At 43.4% G+C, this 19,141-nt stretch overlaps 1 protein-coding gene across 2 annotated transcripts in view; it reads right to left on the bottom strand.

Moving 5' to 3' along the window:
• Window positions 1-2,649: 2,649 nt before the first annotated feature.
• The window catches only part of LOC140361375 (ankyrin repeat and MYND domain-containing protein 2-like), a 52,174-nt gene continuing 35,682 nt past the window's right edge, over window positions 2,650-19,141 (bottom strand). For both annotated transcript variants that reach the window (XM_072447085.1, XM_072447086.1), the window contains exons 9-10: window positions 4,251-4,371; window positions 2,650-2,957 (exon numbers count right to left, since the gene is read on the bottom strand). In XM_072447085.1, the coding sequence (XP_072303186.1) occupies window positions 2,803-2,957; window positions 4,251-4,371 (276 nt within the window). In that variant the 3' untranslated portion in view covers window positions 2,650-2,802. The remainder of the gene's footprint in view (window positions 2,958-4,250; window positions 4,372-19,141) is intronic.

Below are 19,141 nucleotides of genomic sequence, written 5' to 3'. Positions count from 1 at the left end.
CACCTCCTGCTCTTCTGCACTGATATTCACGAGCATTATTTACAGCACATAAATGACACAAGTGACTGTACGTGGGGTGAAACGACTGCTACTGTTAAATAGAGAGCAACACTAAACCTGCACAGTGTGATTATCACATTATCACAGTATTATCACATTATCACATGCACAAAGCAGATTTTAATACAAATGTTCTAGACTCACCATCAGCAGCACAGCACATGTCACAGAAGAGCAAATATTCCATTAAATCCTGTGCTTTAGTCCATCATCCAGAGCAAACCAAGCAGCTCTGTTCTCTCTCTTACACACAATATGCAAATGAGCCATGTATTGTTTCAATAAAGTGTAAAAAAATAATAAAGAAAAGTGCACCAGAGTTGCATCAAACACATTATGATATTAACGGGCAGATGTGGCACTTTTAAATTGTATATAATATTAATGTTGAGTTCATTTGTAAATTATTCTTCATGCACAGAGGATTGTGGGAAGTCTTATATACGACACGCCAAAGGTTCTGAGGCTAAAGGAGCGATGAAAGGAATCAGAATCCATCCTTTTTATTTTTTTAAAAACTCTGTTTGTTTTTTTTAAATTATATAAACCAATGTATTTCTAAAACATTTTAACAGGTTTTAAATTCCAAATGTGTTTTAATAGCTCGCACAGAGCTGCTTTATTGGACCTTTAACCCGTTAATATTTAAATGTTATTTAAAAAGAGAAAAAAAAATGGGAATCTTCTTCCAGAACTGGCTTGAGCTTCATACAGGAAATACAAACACTAGTCCTTATAATATATCAAATAATATTGTAGAAAAGTATTGAAAAATTTAGCATTATTGTGGGAAAAACTAACTTTATCAGATCTCTAACTTAATGAACAATGGGAAAAATAATTTTAATGTGAAAAATCTACTCAAAGAAACAGAATTGATTGAAAAAGCTGAGTAAAAGTATCTCATCGTGGCTCCAGCCTGTGGACATGTGAAGCGTCTGTATTGACTGGGTGCTGCGTTCCCGTGGGTGCTGCGTTCCCGTGGGTGCTGCGCTCCCGTGGGAGCACGGCAAAGGAACCTACAGAACAAAGAGCTGAGAGACGGGCCTCTGCGGAAACCTAATGCATCGCCACAGGACGTGATCAGGTGTGAGAAAGGTCTGCAGCAGCAGCATCGGTGTGATGAAGAGGCTCAGGGGCCAGGGGCCAGGAGCCAGGAGCCAGGAGCCAGGAGCCAGGAGCCAGGAGCCAGGAGCCAGGAGCCAGGAGCCAGGAGCCAGGAGCCAGGAGCCAGGAGCCAGGAGCCAGGAGCCAGGAGCCAGGAGCCAGGAGCCAGGAGCCAGGAGCCAGGAGCGCGCTCAGAAGTGACATGGAATGCACCGTCTTCAGTCAGATGTGCTGTTCACAACTGTAAAAGTTAAAGCTCCATTGTGTGAAACTAAATTGTGTTTGGCTATAGTTTAGTTTCATTTTGTGTGTCAATAATGTCATATTCATGTGCAAATAACTGACGTAAATAGAGTGTTAATTCTACCATTATTATTAGTACTATCTTGTTTTACGCTAGCTGTTTTTATTTTATCCTTATTTTTCCCCTCCTTATTAAGAAATGAGAGGTTTTGTCTATAGGAGTTTTTGTTTACAAGAGTTTTGTTTATAAGAGTTCTTCTATTAAGATTTATTTCAAACTTCCTATAAGTTCTCTGTCCCTTTTCCTCTGTATCTACTGCGTTGCAACAATGAAATTTCCCAATGTGTGGACAATAAAGGAATATCTTATCTTAAACCATTCACAAATCTGGTATTACTAATGTATAGACAGTTGAACTTAAACGTGTAACTCTGTAGATTCTTACAGTAAAGATGCAGGAAACACAAATGTTCTGATCATTTCTCATGCAAAGACGACATGATCAAGTCGGGAGGATTTAAAAATAATATGCAATTGTTTTAGAACATGAAAAAGGCATGTGAAGTGCAAACTCTACAGAAACTCCACTTGTAATGATAAATCTAGACTTTTACATGAGCAGAACGTCAACATGTTTAATAGCTTGAAGACGCCCTCTTGTGGCTCAGTAGGTTCAGAGTCAAGGCCAGTTTTCTTCTTTTACAATAAACATAATATGTGATGGTTTAAAACAGTGAAACTTTACACAAAAGCAGGATGAATAGAGATTTTTTTATTTGGATACATTCTCATTACCATGTTATGTAGAATTCCCTAGAAAATATACATTACTGCTTGATTTCAGATGACATCACTACATTCTAAAGGCCAATCATATTAAATACAGATGAGGGGCAGATCCAATCATGATCAGATTTTAGAATTTTACCTTTTATAGTCAATGCAAAATATAATGTAATCAATAGAGAAAAGTGTCTCTTTCCCCACATGTGGGAGTATGACACCATCACATTCTAGAATGTAAAAACAACCGATAAAGTTAGATATTTGAAAGATACAATAGTTGAAAATGAATATAATGCCCATAGACTATTGTCCCGTACATGAGGACCACAGCAGTGTTTTCTCTCATGGGCAAACGCTGTAAACATGGTGATTTGTCAGATTTGCTTTGTTTTATAGACATATATTTGAATGCCTAATATATCAAATACAAAAATCTAGAAATACAATCTGTCTCTGAACACAAATATACAGGCGTATTCACATTTAATTCCAATAAGAAGAGCTCCATGTTCATGTATCTGGTCAAGACTTTCATATGGAATAAATACCATCACTGCCAACGTAACATGTGGATGTGGGGATGGGCTGAGGGGCCAGTTCAGGGGTCAGTCCTTGGGCTGAGGATGCCCCTCAGAGGAGGTGGAGGGCCGGCTGAGCAGCTCCAGAGGACAGCCCCCCGCAGCAGCCACCTTCTCCTCCGCTCGCATGCACAGCTCCTGCAGGAAGTTGGCTGTTTCAAACACCAGGTCGCTCTCGTCCTCTGACACACAAAGACACAAGCCGTCCATCAGCTCAAGGCCTGGCATTTTCATCTAAAGGCTCGTTTCCACTGGTACATTATGAAGCAGACTAAAGTGCCTCCATTGTCTTAAAGAAAATACATTATGCAAAATGGATTGTTTTGAGCTGTTAACCATGTTCTAACATAGTTCCCTCATCAAAAACATGCTGGAGAAGCATTTAGCTTTATTTGCGCTAGTTTGTTGAATCCTGGTTAAAAAATCCTCGCCCTCCGACAGTCATTAACGGTCCATTCAGACTCTCCGTGATTACTGACGTTTTCTCGAGCATAATCCATCTAACATATATACAAACCCAATGCATAAAGACACATGTGGCAGTGAGGTAATAAAAAAAGGGAAATAAATGCAGATTTTCCAGAGTTTGTCATTTCCTGGTTGGACATGAGCAGATGTGGTGGAGGTGGAGGTAGTTCCACAGCTGTTGCCTAGAAACCAAACTGTAAACAAGGGCAGGAATCTATACATTACACAATGCTTATCATTTGTCAAATAATGATACATGATAATACATTTGATCTCTTAAACGATTGTTTAAATTGTCTCAGCATTGTTTATGGAATGTCACTTATTGATGACAGAACTCAGCTCTGCTTTCTGTCATTTTCCAAAACAAATTACCAGTTTTTTCCACAAACTGCAAATTGACTGATGTAAAACTATGATCAATATTACCACGGAGCTTCCCACCAAGCAAAGTCATAGTTAAAGGAACATGAGAACCTGTCATATGCACTGTAAGTGTGAACAGTTTGATAAGATGTTAACAAAAAAAAATTATGTTTTTAGAAATATAAATAAATCAAAACTCAACAAAAATAAATAGGAACTATTAGAGTCTAGGTCTGACACGCCCATGGAGCTGGACAGCAGGACAGCGCCCTCTGGTGGTTAAAGTTGTGAACTGTCTGGCCCACATTAGCGTTTGAATTTATTTATGATGTTTATTTCTAAATGTTTTCACGTGTGATAAAGCTGCACCTGAGAACAAAAGGTAAGCCAATTGTTCAAAATGGTTGAATTAGCAACAGCATTAGCTTTTCAAAATGTTAGTAGCATTTGTTATGCTTATTAATTAATTTTGAAATGCATCATTTGTTGTAGCAGTGACTTTGAATAGCAATTTACAATAAAGTACTTTGTTATGAATGTAATAAGCTGGCTAAATCTTAATTGCTGCATTACATTAAAGTTTGTCTTATATGAGAAGTAAATCAAGCTAGCCTAGCAGTTAGCATGCTGCACCGCGTCACCTTTCAGCTCCTTTAGTCTGGGGGTCTCTTGTGTCTTGGCCTCCTGGTCCTGCATGGATCCACACATCTTCTTATGTGTGAACCAGTGAAGCTTCTGACACACCAGGCTGCAGTAGACCACCTTCAGACCAGACACATGACAGGGAAGAACACAGTGGAACAAATCATCTTCTATCAGACAGATAATATTGAGGGATCAGAGTCAAGATGATGCACGAGACACTTTGGACATAACTGTTTATGACAACTTATAAAATGGACTATGATCACTAAAATATTACTAATTAAAAACAAAAAGGAACTTCAACATCCATATTCTTTCAATCATTTGACTTTAAAACTATGTGTCTAGGATGTTTAAAATGTATGTATGATGAATTTACCGTAACGCAATGACAAAGAGATGACGACAAGACGGAACCAACTGTCACAAATTGGACTGAAATAACACAGGACATTTATCAAATGGAAAAAAATACTTTTTGAATAAATTTGAAAATTGACACATTTACCAGACATTGGGAGAAATGGGACAATTACCTTGGGGGACATATGCATATGTCAGTTATTTTTGTTTATGATTTTGTTCTGGCGGGACTGTCGAGCTTCACGTGTTTTAAGGCAGAACTACAATTGGGGTCAGTTTAAATACTTGTTATTTGAGAGAGACAGGAATGCATCATGTCAAGTGCCTCATACTCATGATTGACCCTCATACTCATGATTGACCCTCATACTCATGACTGACCCTCATACTCATGATTGACCCTCATACTCATGATTGACCCTCATACTCATGATTGACCCTCATACTCATGACTGACCCTCATACTCATGACTGACCCTCATACTCATGATTGACCCTCATACTCATGATTGACCCTCATACTCATGATTGACCCTCATATACTCATGATTGACCCTCAAACTCATGACTGACCCTCATACTCATGACTGACCCTTATACTCATGATTGACCCTCATACTCATGATTGACCCTCATACTCATGACTGACCCTCATACTCATGATTGACCCTCATACTCATGACTGACCCTCATACTCATGATTGACCCTCATACTCATGATTGACCCTCATACTCATGACTGACCCTCATATTCATGATTGACCCTCTCACTCATGACTGACCCTCATACTCATGATTGACCCTCATACTCATGACTGACCCTCATACTCATGATTGACCCTCACACTCATGATTGACCCTCATACTCATGACTGACCCTCATACTCATGATTGACCCTCATACTCATGATTGACCCTAATACTCATGACTGACCCTCACACTCATGATTGACCCTCATACTCATGATTGACCCTCACACTCATGACTGACCCTCATACTCATGATTGACCCTCATACTCATGACTGACCCTCATACTCATGACTGACCCTCATACTCATGATTGACCCTCATACTCATGACTGACCCTCATACTCATGATTGACCCTCACACTCATGATTGACCCTCATACTCATGACTGACCCTCACACTCATGATTGATCCTCATACTCATGACTGACCCTCATACTCATGATTGACCCTCATACTCATGACTGACCCTCATACTCATGATTGACCCTCAAACTCATGACTGAACCTCATACTCATGATTGACCCTCATACTCATGACTGACCCTCATACTCATGATTGACCCTCATACTCATGACTGACCCTCTCACTAATGACTGACCCTCACACTCATGATTGACCCTCATACTCATGATTGACCCTCAAACTCATGACTGACCCTCATACTCATGATTGACCCTCATACTCATGACTGACCCTCATACTCATGATTGACCCTCATACTCATGACTGACCCTCTCACTAATGACTGACCCTCACACTCATGATTAACCCTCATACTCATGATTGACCCTCATACTCATGATTGACCCTCATGATTGACCCTCATACTCATGACTGACCCTCATACTCATGACTGACCCTCATACTCATGATTGACCCTCACACTCATGATTGACCCTCATACTCATGACTGACCCTCATACTCATGATTGACCCTCATACTCATGACTGACCCTCATACTCATGATTGACCCTCATACTCATGATTGACCCTCACACTCATGACTGACCCTCATACTCATGATTGACCCTCATACTCATGACTGACCCTCATACTCATTACTGACCCTCATACTCATGATTGACCCTGTCACTCATGACTGACCCTCATACTCATGATTGACCCTCATACTCATGACTGACCCTCATACTCATGATTGACCCTCATACTCATGACTGACCCTCATACTCATGATTGACCCTCATACTCATGACTGACCCTCATACTCATGATTGACCCTCATACTCATGACTGACCCTCATACTCATGACTGACCCTCATACTCATGATTGACCCTCACACTCATGATTGACCCTCATACTCATGACTGACCCTCATACTCATGATTGACCCTCATACTCATGACTGACCCTCATACTCATGATTGACCCTCATACTCATGACTGACCCTCATACTCATGATTGACCCTCATACTCATGACTGACCCTCATACTCATGATTGACCCTCATACTCATGATTGACCCTCATACTCATGACTGACCCTCATATTCATGATTGACCCTCTCACTCATGACTGACCCTCATACTCATGATTGACCCTCATACTCATGACTGACCCTCATACTCATGATTGACCCTCACACTCATGATTGACCCTCATACTCATGACTGACCCTCATACTCATGATTGACCCTCATACTCATGATTGACCCTAATACTCATGACTGACCCTCACACTCATGATTGACCCTCATACTCATGATTGAACCTCACACTCATGACTGACCCTCATACTCATGATTGACCCTCATACTCATGACTGACCCTCATACTCATGACTGACCCTCATACTCATGATTGACCCTCATACTCATGACTGACCCTAATACTCATGATTGACCCTCACACTCATGATTGACCCTCATACTCATGACTGACCCTCACACTCATGATTGATCCTCATACTCATGACTGACCCTCATACTCATGATTGACCCTCATACTCATGACTGACCCTCATACTCATGATTGACCCTCAAACTCATGACTGAACCTCATACTCATGATTGACCCTCATACTCATGACTGACCCTCATACTAATGATTGACCCTCATACTCATGACTGACCCTCTCACTAATGACTGACCCTCACACTCATGATTGACCCTCATACTCATGATTGACCCTCAAACTCATGACTGACCCTCATACTCATGATTGACCCTCATACTCATGACTGACCCTCATACTCATGATTGACCCTCATACTCATGACTGACCCTCTCACTAATGACTGACCCTCACACTCATGATTGACCCTCATACTCATGATTGACCCTCATACTCATGATTGACCCTCATGATTGACCCTCATACTCATGACTGACCCTCATACTCATGACTGACCCTCATACTCATGATTGACCCTCACACTCATGATTGACCCTCATACTCATGACTGACCCTCATACTCATGATTGACCCTCATACTCATGACTGACCCTCATACTCATGATTGACCCTCATACTCATGATTGACCCTCACACTCATGACTGACCCTCATACTCATGATTGACCCTCATACTCATGACTGACCCTCATACTCATTACTGACCCTCATACTCATGATTGACCCTGTCACTCATGACTGACCCTCATACTCATGATTGACCCTCATACTCATGACTGACCCTCATACTCATGATTGACCCTCATACTCATGACTGACCCTCATACTCATGATTGACCCTCATACTCATGACTGACCCTCATACTCATGATTGACCCTCATACTCATGACTGACCCTCATACTCATGACTGACCCTCATACTCATGATTGACCCTCACACTCATGATTGACCCTCATACTCATGACTGACCCTCATACTCATGATTGACCCTCATACTCATGACTGACCCTCATACTCATGATTGACCCTCATACTCATGATTGACCCTCACACTCATGACTGACCCTCATACTCATGATTGACCCTCATACTCATGACTGACCCTCATACTCATGACTGACCCTCATACTCATGATTGACCCTGTCACTCATGACTGACCCTCATACTCATGACTGACCCTCATACTCATGATTGACCCTGTCACTCATGACTGACCCTCATACTCATGACTGACCCTCATACTCATGACTGACCCTCATACTCATGATTGACCCTCACACTCATGACTGACCCTCATACTCATCATTGACCCTCATACTCATGACTGACCCTCATACTCATGATTCACCCTCACACTCATGATTGACCCTCATACTCATGACTGACCCTCAAACTCATGACTGACCCTCATACTCATGATTGACCCTCATACTAATGATTGACCCTCACACTCATGACTGACCCTCACACTCATGACTGACCCTCATACTCATGATTGACCCTCACACTCATGATTAACCCTCATACTCATGATTGACCCTCATACTCATGACTGACCCTCATACTCATGACTGACCCTCTCACTCATGACTGACCCTCATACTCATGACTGACCCTCATACTCATGATTGAACCTCATACTCATGACTGACCCTCATCCTCATGATTGACCCTCATACTCATGATTGACCCTCATGATTGACCCTCATACTCATGACTGACCCTCATACTCATGACTGACCCTCATACTCATGATTGACCCTCACACTCATGATTGACCCTCATACTCATGACTGACCCTAATACTCATGATTGACCCTCATACTCATGATTGACCCTCACACTCATGACTGACCCTCATACTCATGATTGACCCTCATACTCATGACTGACCCTCATACTCATGATTGACCCTCATACTCATGACTGACCCTCATACTCATGATTGACCCTCATACTCATGACTGACCCTCATACTCATGACTGACCCTCTCACTCATGACTGACCCTCATACTCATGACTGACCCTCATACTCATGATTGACCCTCATACTCATGACTGACCCTCATACTCATGATTGACCCTCATACTCATGATTGACCCTCATGATTGACCCTCATACTCATGACTGACCCTCATACTCATGACTGACCCTCATACTCATGATTGACCCTCACACTCATGATTGACCCTCATACTCATGACTGACCCTCATACTCATGATTGACCCTCATACTCATGATTGACCCTCACACTCATGACTGACCCTAATACTCATGATTGACCCTCATACTCATGACTGACCCTCATACTCATGATTGACCCTGTCACTCATGACTGACCCTCATACTCATGACTGACCCTCATACTCATGACTGACCCTCATACTCATGATTGACCCTGTCACTCATGACTGACCCTCATACTCATGACTGACCCTCATACTCATGACTGACCCTCATACTCATGATTGACCCTCACACTCATGACTGACCCTCATACTCATGATTGACCCTCATACTCATGACTGACCCTCATACTCATGATTGACCCTCACACTCATGATTGACCCTCTCACTCATGACTGACCCTCATACTCATGATTGACCCTCATGATTGACCCTCATACTCATGACTGACCCTCATACTCATGACTGACCCTCATACTCATGATTGACCCTCACACTCATGATTGACCCTCATACTCATGACTGACCCTCATACTCATGATTGACCCTCATACTCATGACTGACCCTCATACTCATGATTGACCCTCATACTCATGACTGACCCTCATACTCATGACTGACCCTCATACTCATGATTGACCCTCATACTCATGATTGACCCTCATACTCATGATTGACCCTCATATACTCATGATTGACCCTCAAACTCATGACTGACCCTCATACTCATGACTGACCCTTATACTCATGATTGACCCTCATACTCATGATTGACCCTCATACTCATGACTGACCCTCATACTCATGATTGACCCTCATACTCATGACTGACCCTCATACTCATGATTGACCCTCATACTCATGATTGACCCTCATACTCATGACTGACCCTCATATTCATGATTGACCCTCTCACTCATGACTGACCCTCATACTCATGATTGACCCTCATACTCATGACTGACCCTCATACTCATGATTGACCCTCACACTCATGATTGACCCTCATACTCATGACTGACCCTCATACTCATGATTGACCCTCATACTCATGATTGACCCTAATACTCATGACTGACCCTCACACTCATGATTGACCCTCATACTCATGATTGACCCTCACACTCATGACTGACCCTCATACTCATGATTGACCCTCATACTCATGACTGACCCTCATACTCATGACTGACCCTCATACTCATGATTGACCCTCATACTCATGACTGACCCTCATACTCATGATTGACCCTCACACTCATGATTGACCCTCATACTCATGACTGACCCTCACACTCATGATTGATCCTCATACTCATGACTGACCCTCATACTCATGATTGACCCTCATACTCATGACTGACCCTCATACTCATGATTGACCCTCAAACTAATGACTGAACCTCATACTCATGATTGACCCTCATACTCATGACTGACCCTCATACTCATGATTGACCCTCATACTCATGACTGACCCTCTCACTAATGACTGACCCTCACACTCATGATTGACCCTCATACTCATGATTGACCCTCAAACTCATGACTGACCCTCATACTCATGATTGACCCTCATACTCATGACTGACCCTCATACTCATGATTGACCCTCATACTCATGACTGACCCTCTCACTAATGACTGACCCTCACACTCATGATTGACCCTCATACTCATGATTGACCCTCATACTCATGATTGACCCTCATGATTGACCCTCATACTCATGACTGACCCTCATACTCATGACTGACCCTCATACTCATGATTGACCCTCACACTCATGATTGACCCTCATACTCATGACTGACCCTCATACTCATGATTGACCCTCATACTCATGACTGACCCTCATACTCATGATTGACCCTCATACTCATGATTGACCCTCACACTCATGACTGACCCTCATACTCATGATTGACCCTCATACTCATGACTGACCCTCATACTCATGACTGACCCTCATACTCATGATTGACCCTCACACTCATGATTGACCCTCATACTCATGACTGACCCTAATACTCATGATTGACCCTCATACTCATGATTGACCCTCACACTCATGACTGACCCTCATACTCATGATTGACCCTCATACTCATGACTGACCCTCATACTCATGATTGACCCTCATACTCATGACTGACCCTCATACTCATGATTGACCCTCATACTCATGACTGACCCTCATACTCATGACTGACCCTCTCACTCATGACTGACCCTCATACTCATGACTGACCCTCATACTCATGATTGACCCTCATACTCATGACTGACCCTCATACTCATGATTGACCCTCATACTCATGATTGACCCTCATGATTGACCCTCATACTCATGACTGACCCTCATACTCATGACTGACCCTCATACTCATGATTGACCCTCACACTCATGATTGACCCTCATACTCATGACTGACCCTCATACTCATGATTGACCCTCATACTCATGATTGACCCTCACACTCATGACTGACCCTAATACTCATGATTGACCCTCATACTCATGACTGACCCTCATACTCATGATTGACCCTGTCACTCATGACTGACCCTCATACTCATGACTGACCCTCATACTCATGACTGACCCTCATACTCATGATTGACCCTGTCACTCATGACTGACCCTCATACTCATGACTGACCCTCATACTCATGACTGACCCTCATACTCATGATTGACCCTCACACTCATGACTGACCCTCATACTCATGATTGACCCTCATACTCATGACTGACCCTCATACTCATGATTGACCCTCACACTCATGATTGACCCTCTCACTCATGACTGACCCTCATACTCATGATTGACCCTCATGATTGACCCTCATACTCATGACTGACCCTCATACTCATGACTGACCCTCATACTCATGATTGACCCTCACACTCATGATTGACCCTCATACTCATGACTGACCCTCATACTCATGATTGACCCTCATACTCATGACTGACCCTCATACTCATGATTGACCCTCATACTCATGACTGACCCTCATACTCATGACTGACCCTCATACTCATGATTGACCCTCATACTCATGATTGACCCTCATACTCATGATTGACCCTCATATACTCATGATTGACCCTCAAACTCATGACTGACCCTCATACTCATGACTGACCCTTATACTCATGATTGACCCTCATACTCATGATTGACCCTCATACTCATGACTGACCCTCATACTCATGATTGACCCTCATACTCATGACTGACCCTCATACTCATGATTGACCCTCATACTCATGATTGACCCTCATACTCATGACTGACCCTCATATTCATGATTGACCCTCTCACTCATGACTGACCCTCATACTCATGATTGACCCTCATACTCATGACTGACCCTCATACTCATGATTGACCCTCACACTCATGATTGACCCTCATACTCATGACTGACCCTCATACTCATGATTGACCCTCATACTCATGATTGACCCTAATACTCATGACTGACCCTCACACTCATGATTGACCCTCATACTCATGATTGACCCTCACACTCATGACTGACCCTCATACTCATGATTGACCCTCATACTCATGACTGACCCTCATACTCATGACTGACCCTCATACTCATGATTGACCCTCATACTCATGACTGACCCTCATACTCATGATTGACCCTCACACTCATGATTGACCCTCATACTCATGACTGACCCTCACACTCATGATTGATCCTCATACTCATGACTGACCCTCATACTCATGATTGACCCTCATACTCATGACTGACCCTCATACTCATGATTGACCCTCAAACTCATGACTGAACCTCATACTCATGATTGACCCTCATACTCATGACTGACCCTCATACTCATGATTGACCCTCATACTCATGACTGACCCTCTCACTAATGACTGACCCTCACACTCATGATTGACCCTCATACTCATGATTGACCCTCAAACTCATGACTGACCCTCATACTCATGATTGACCCTCATACTCATGACTGACCCTCATACTCATGATTGACCCTCATACTCATGACTGACCCTCTCACTAATGACTGACCCTCACACTCATGATTGACCCTCATACTCATGATTGACCCTCATACTCATGATTGACCCTCATGATTGACCCTCATACTCATGACTGACCCTCATACTCATGACTGACCCTCATACTCATGATTGACCCTCACACTCATGATTGACCCTCATACTCATGACTGACCCTCATACTCATGATTGACCCTCATACTCATGACTGACCCTCATACTCATGATTGACCCTCATACTCATGATTGACCCTCACACTCATGACTGACCCTCATACTCATGATTGACCCTCATACTCATGACTGACCCTCATACTCATTACTGACCCTCATACTCATGATTGACCCTGTCACTCATGACTGACCCTCATACTCATGATTGACCCTCATACTCATGACTGACCCTCATACTCATGATTGACCCTCATACTCATGACTGACCCTCATACTCATGATTGACCCTCATACTCATGACTGACCCTCATACTCATGATTGACCCTCATACTCATGACTGACCCTCATACTCATGACTGACCCTCATACTCATGATTGACCCTCACACTCATGATTGACCCTCATACTCATGACTGACCCTCATACTCATGATTGACCCTCATACTCATGACTGACCCTCATACTCATGATTGACCCTCATACTCATGACTGACCCTCATACTCATGATTGACCCTCATACTCATGACTGACCCTCATACTCATGATTGACCCTCATACTCATGATTGACCCTCATACTCATGACTGACCCTCATATTCATGATTGACCCTCTCACTCATGACTGACCCTCATACTCATGATTGACCCTCATACTCATGACTGACCCTCATACTCATGATTGACCCTCACACTCATGATTGACCCTCATACTCATGACTGACCCTCATACTCATGATTGACCCTCATACTCATGATTGACCCTAATACTCATGACTGACCCTCACACTCATGATTGACCCTCATACTCATGATTGACCCTCACACTCATGACTGACCCTCATACTCATGATTGACCCTCATACTCATGACTGACCCTCATACTCATGACTGACCCTCATACTCATGATTGACCCTCATACTCATGACTGACCCTAATACTCATGATTGACCCTCACACTCATGATTGACCCTCATACTCATGACTGACCCTCACACTCATGATTGATCCTCATACTCATGACTGACCCTCATACTCATGATTGACCCTCATACTCATGACTGACCCTCATACTCATGATTGACCCTCAAACTCATGACTGAACCTCATACTCATGATTGACCCTCATACTCATGACTGACCCTCATACTAATGATTGACCCTCATACTCATGACTGACCCTCTCACTAATGACTGACCCTCACACTCATGATTGACCCTCATACTCATGATTGACCCTCAAACTCATGACTGACCCTCATACTCATGATTGACCCTCATACTCATGACTGACCCTCATACTCATGATTGACCCTCATACTCATGACTGACCCTCTCACTAATGACTGACCCTCACACTCATGATTGACCCTCATACTCATGATTGACCCTCATACTCATGATTGACCCTCATGATTGACCCTCATACTCATGACTGACCCTCATACTCATGACTGACCCTCATACTCATGATTGACCCTCACACTCATGATTGACCCTCATACTCATGACTGACCCTCATACTCATGATTGACCCTCATACTCATGACTGACCCTCATACTCATGATTGACCCTCATACTCATGACTGACCCTCATACTCATGATTGACCCTCATACTCATGACTGACCCTCATATTCATGATTGACCCTCTCACTCATGACTGACCCTCATACTCATGATTGACCCTCATACTCATGACTGACCCTCATACTCATGATTGACCCTCACACTCATGATTGACCCTCATACTCATGACTGACCCTCATACTCATGATTGACCCTCATACTCATGATTGACCCTAATACTCATGACTGACCCTCACACTCATGATTGACCCTCATACTCATGATTGACCCTCACACTCATGACTGACCCTCATACTCATGATTGACCCTCATACTCATGACTGACCCTCATACTCATGACTGACCCTCATACTCATGATTGACCCTCATACTCATGACTGACCCTAATACTCATGATTGACCCTCACACTCATGATTGACCCTCATACTCATGACTGACCCTCACACTCATGATTGATCCTCATACTCATGACTGACCCTCATACTCATGATTGACCCTCATACTCATGACTGACCCTCATACTCATGATTGACCCTCAAACTCATGACTGAACCTCATACTCATGATTGACCCTCATACTCATGACTGACCCTCATACTAATGATTGACCCTCATACTCATGACTGACCCTCTCACTAATGACTGACCCTCACACTCATGATTGACCCTCATACTCATGATTGACCCTCAAACTCATGACTGACCCTCATACTCATGATTGACCCTCATACTCATGACTGACCCTCATACTCATGATTGACCCTCATACTCATGACTGACCCTCTCACTAATGACTGACCCTCACACTCATGATTGACCCTCATACTCATGATTGACCCTCATACTCATGATTGACCCTCATGATTGACCCTCATACTCATGACTGACCCTCATACTCATGACTGACCCTCATACTCATGATTGACCCTCACACTCATGATTGACCCTCATACTCATGACTGACCCTCATACTCATGATTGACCCTCATACTCATGACTGACCCTCATACTCATGATTGACCCTCATACTCATGATTGACCCTCACACTCATGACTGACCCTCATACTCATGATTGACCCTCATACTCATGACTGACCCTCATACTCATTACTGACCCTCATACTCATGATTGACCCTGTCACTCATGACTGACCCTCATACTCATGATTGACCCTCATACTCATGACTGACCCTCATACTCATGATTGACCCTCATACTCATGACTGACCCTCATACTCATGATTGACCCTCATACTCATGACTGACCCTCATACTCATGATTGACCCTCATACTCATGACTGACCCTCATACTCATGACTGACCCTCATACTCATGATTGACCCTCACACTCATGATTGACCCTCATACTCATGACTGACCCTCATACTCATGATTGACCCTCATACTCATGACTGACCCTCATACTCATGATTGACCCTCATACTCATGATTGACCCTCACACTCATGACTGACCCTCATACTCATGATTGACCCTCATACTCATGACTGACCCTCATACTCATGACTGACCCTCATACTCATGATTGACCCTGTCACTCATGACTGACCCTCATACTCATGACTGACCCTCATACTCATGATTGACCCTGTCACTCATGACTGACCCTCATACTCATGACTGACCCTCATACTCATGACTGACCCTCATACTCATGATTGACCCTCACACTCATGACTGACCCTCATACTCATCATTGACCCTCATACTCATGACTGACCCTCATACTCATGATTCACCCTCACACTCATGATTGACCCTCATACCCATGACTGACCCTCAAACTCATGACTGACCCTCATACTCATGATTGACCCTCATACTAATGATTGACCCTCACACTCATGACTGACCCTCACACTCATGACTGACCCTCATACTCATGATTGACCCTCACACTCATGATTAACCCTCATACTCATGATTGACCCTCATACTCATGACTGACCCTCATACTCATGACTGACCCTCTCACTCATGACTGACCCTCATACTCATGACTGACCCTCATACTCATGATTGAACCTCATACTCATGACTGACCCTCATACTCATGATTGACCCTCATACTCATGATTGACCCTCATGATTGACCCTCATACTCATGACTGACCCTCATACTCATGACTGACCCTCATACTCATGATTGACCCTCACACTCATGATTGACCCTCATACTCATGACTGACCCTAATACTCATGATTGACCCTCATACTCATGATTGACCCTCACACTCATGACTGACCCTCATACTCATGATTGACCCTCATACTCATGACTGACCCTCATACTCATGATTGACCCTCATACTCATGACTGACCCTCATACTCATGATTGACCCTCATACTCATGACTGACCCTCATACTCATGACTGACCCTCTCACTCATGACTGACCCTCATACTCATGACTGACCCTCATACTCATGATTGACCCTCATACTCATGACTGACCCTCATACTCATGATTGACCCTCATACTCATGATTGACCCTCATGATTGACCCTCATACTCATGACTGACCCTCATACTCATGACTGACCCTCATACTCATGATTGACCCTCACACTCATGATTGACCCTCATACTCATGACTGACCCTCATACTCATGATTGACCCTCATACTCATGATTGACCCTCACACTCATGACTGACCCTAATACTCATGATTGACCCTCATACTCATGACTGACCCTCATACTCATGATTGACCCTGTCACTCATGACTGACCCTCATACTCATGACTGACCCTCATACTCATGACTGACCCTCATACTCATGATTGACCCTGTCACTCATGACTGACCCTCATACTCATGACTGACCCTCATACTCATGACTGACCCTCATACTCATGATTGACCCTCACACTCATGACTGACCCTCATACTCATGATTGACCCTCATACTCATGACTGACCCTCATACTCATGATTGACCCTCACACTCATGATTGACCCTCTCACTCATGACTGACCCTCATACTCATGATTGACCCTCATGATTGACCCTCATACTCATGACTGACCCTCATACTCATGACTGACCCTCATACTCATGATTGACCCTCACACTCATGATTGACCCTCATACTCATGACTGACCCTCATACTCATGATTGACCCTCATATTCATGACTGACCCTCATACTCATGATTGACCCTCATACTCATGATTGACCCTCACACTCATGACTGACCCTCATACTCATGATTGACCCTCATACTCATGACTGACCCTCATACTCATTACTGACCCTCATACTCATGATTGACCCTGTCACTCATGACTGACCCTCATACTCATGATTGACCCTCATACTCATGACTGACCCTCATACTCATGATTGACCCTCATACTCATGACTGACCCTCATACTCATGATTGACCCTCATACTCATGACTGACCCTCATACTCATGATTGACCCTCATACTCATGACTGACCCTCATACTCATGACTGACCCTCATACTCATGATTGACCCTCACACTCATGATTGACCCTCATACTCATGACTGACCCTCATACTCATGATTGACCCTCATACTCATGACTGACCCTCATACTCATGATTGACCCTCATACTCATGATTGACCCTCACACTCATGACTGACCCTCATACTCATGATTGACCCTCATACTCATGACTGACCCTCATACTCATGACTGACCCTCATACTCATGATTGACCCTGTCACTCATGACTGACCCTCATACTCATGACTGACCCTCATACTCATGATTGACCCTGTCACTCATGACTGACCCTCATACTCATGACTGACCCTCATACTCATGACTGACCCTCATACTCATGATTGACCCTCACACTCATGACTGACCCTCATACT

Source organism: Eucyclogobius newberryi, unplaced genomic scaffold (assembly GCF_026437365.1).
Source record: "Eucyclogobius newberryi isolate DKJ021-1_F unplaced genomic scaffold, fEucNew1.0.hap1 SCAF_16, whole genome shotgun sequence".
Taxonomy (NCBI): domain Eukaryota; kingdom Metazoa; phylum Chordata; class Actinopteri; order Gobiiformes; family Gobiidae; genus Eucyclogobius; species Eucyclogobius newberryi.
Note: the sequence above shows the minus strand (reverse complement) of the source record. Positions and strands in the feature narration are given on the sequence as shown.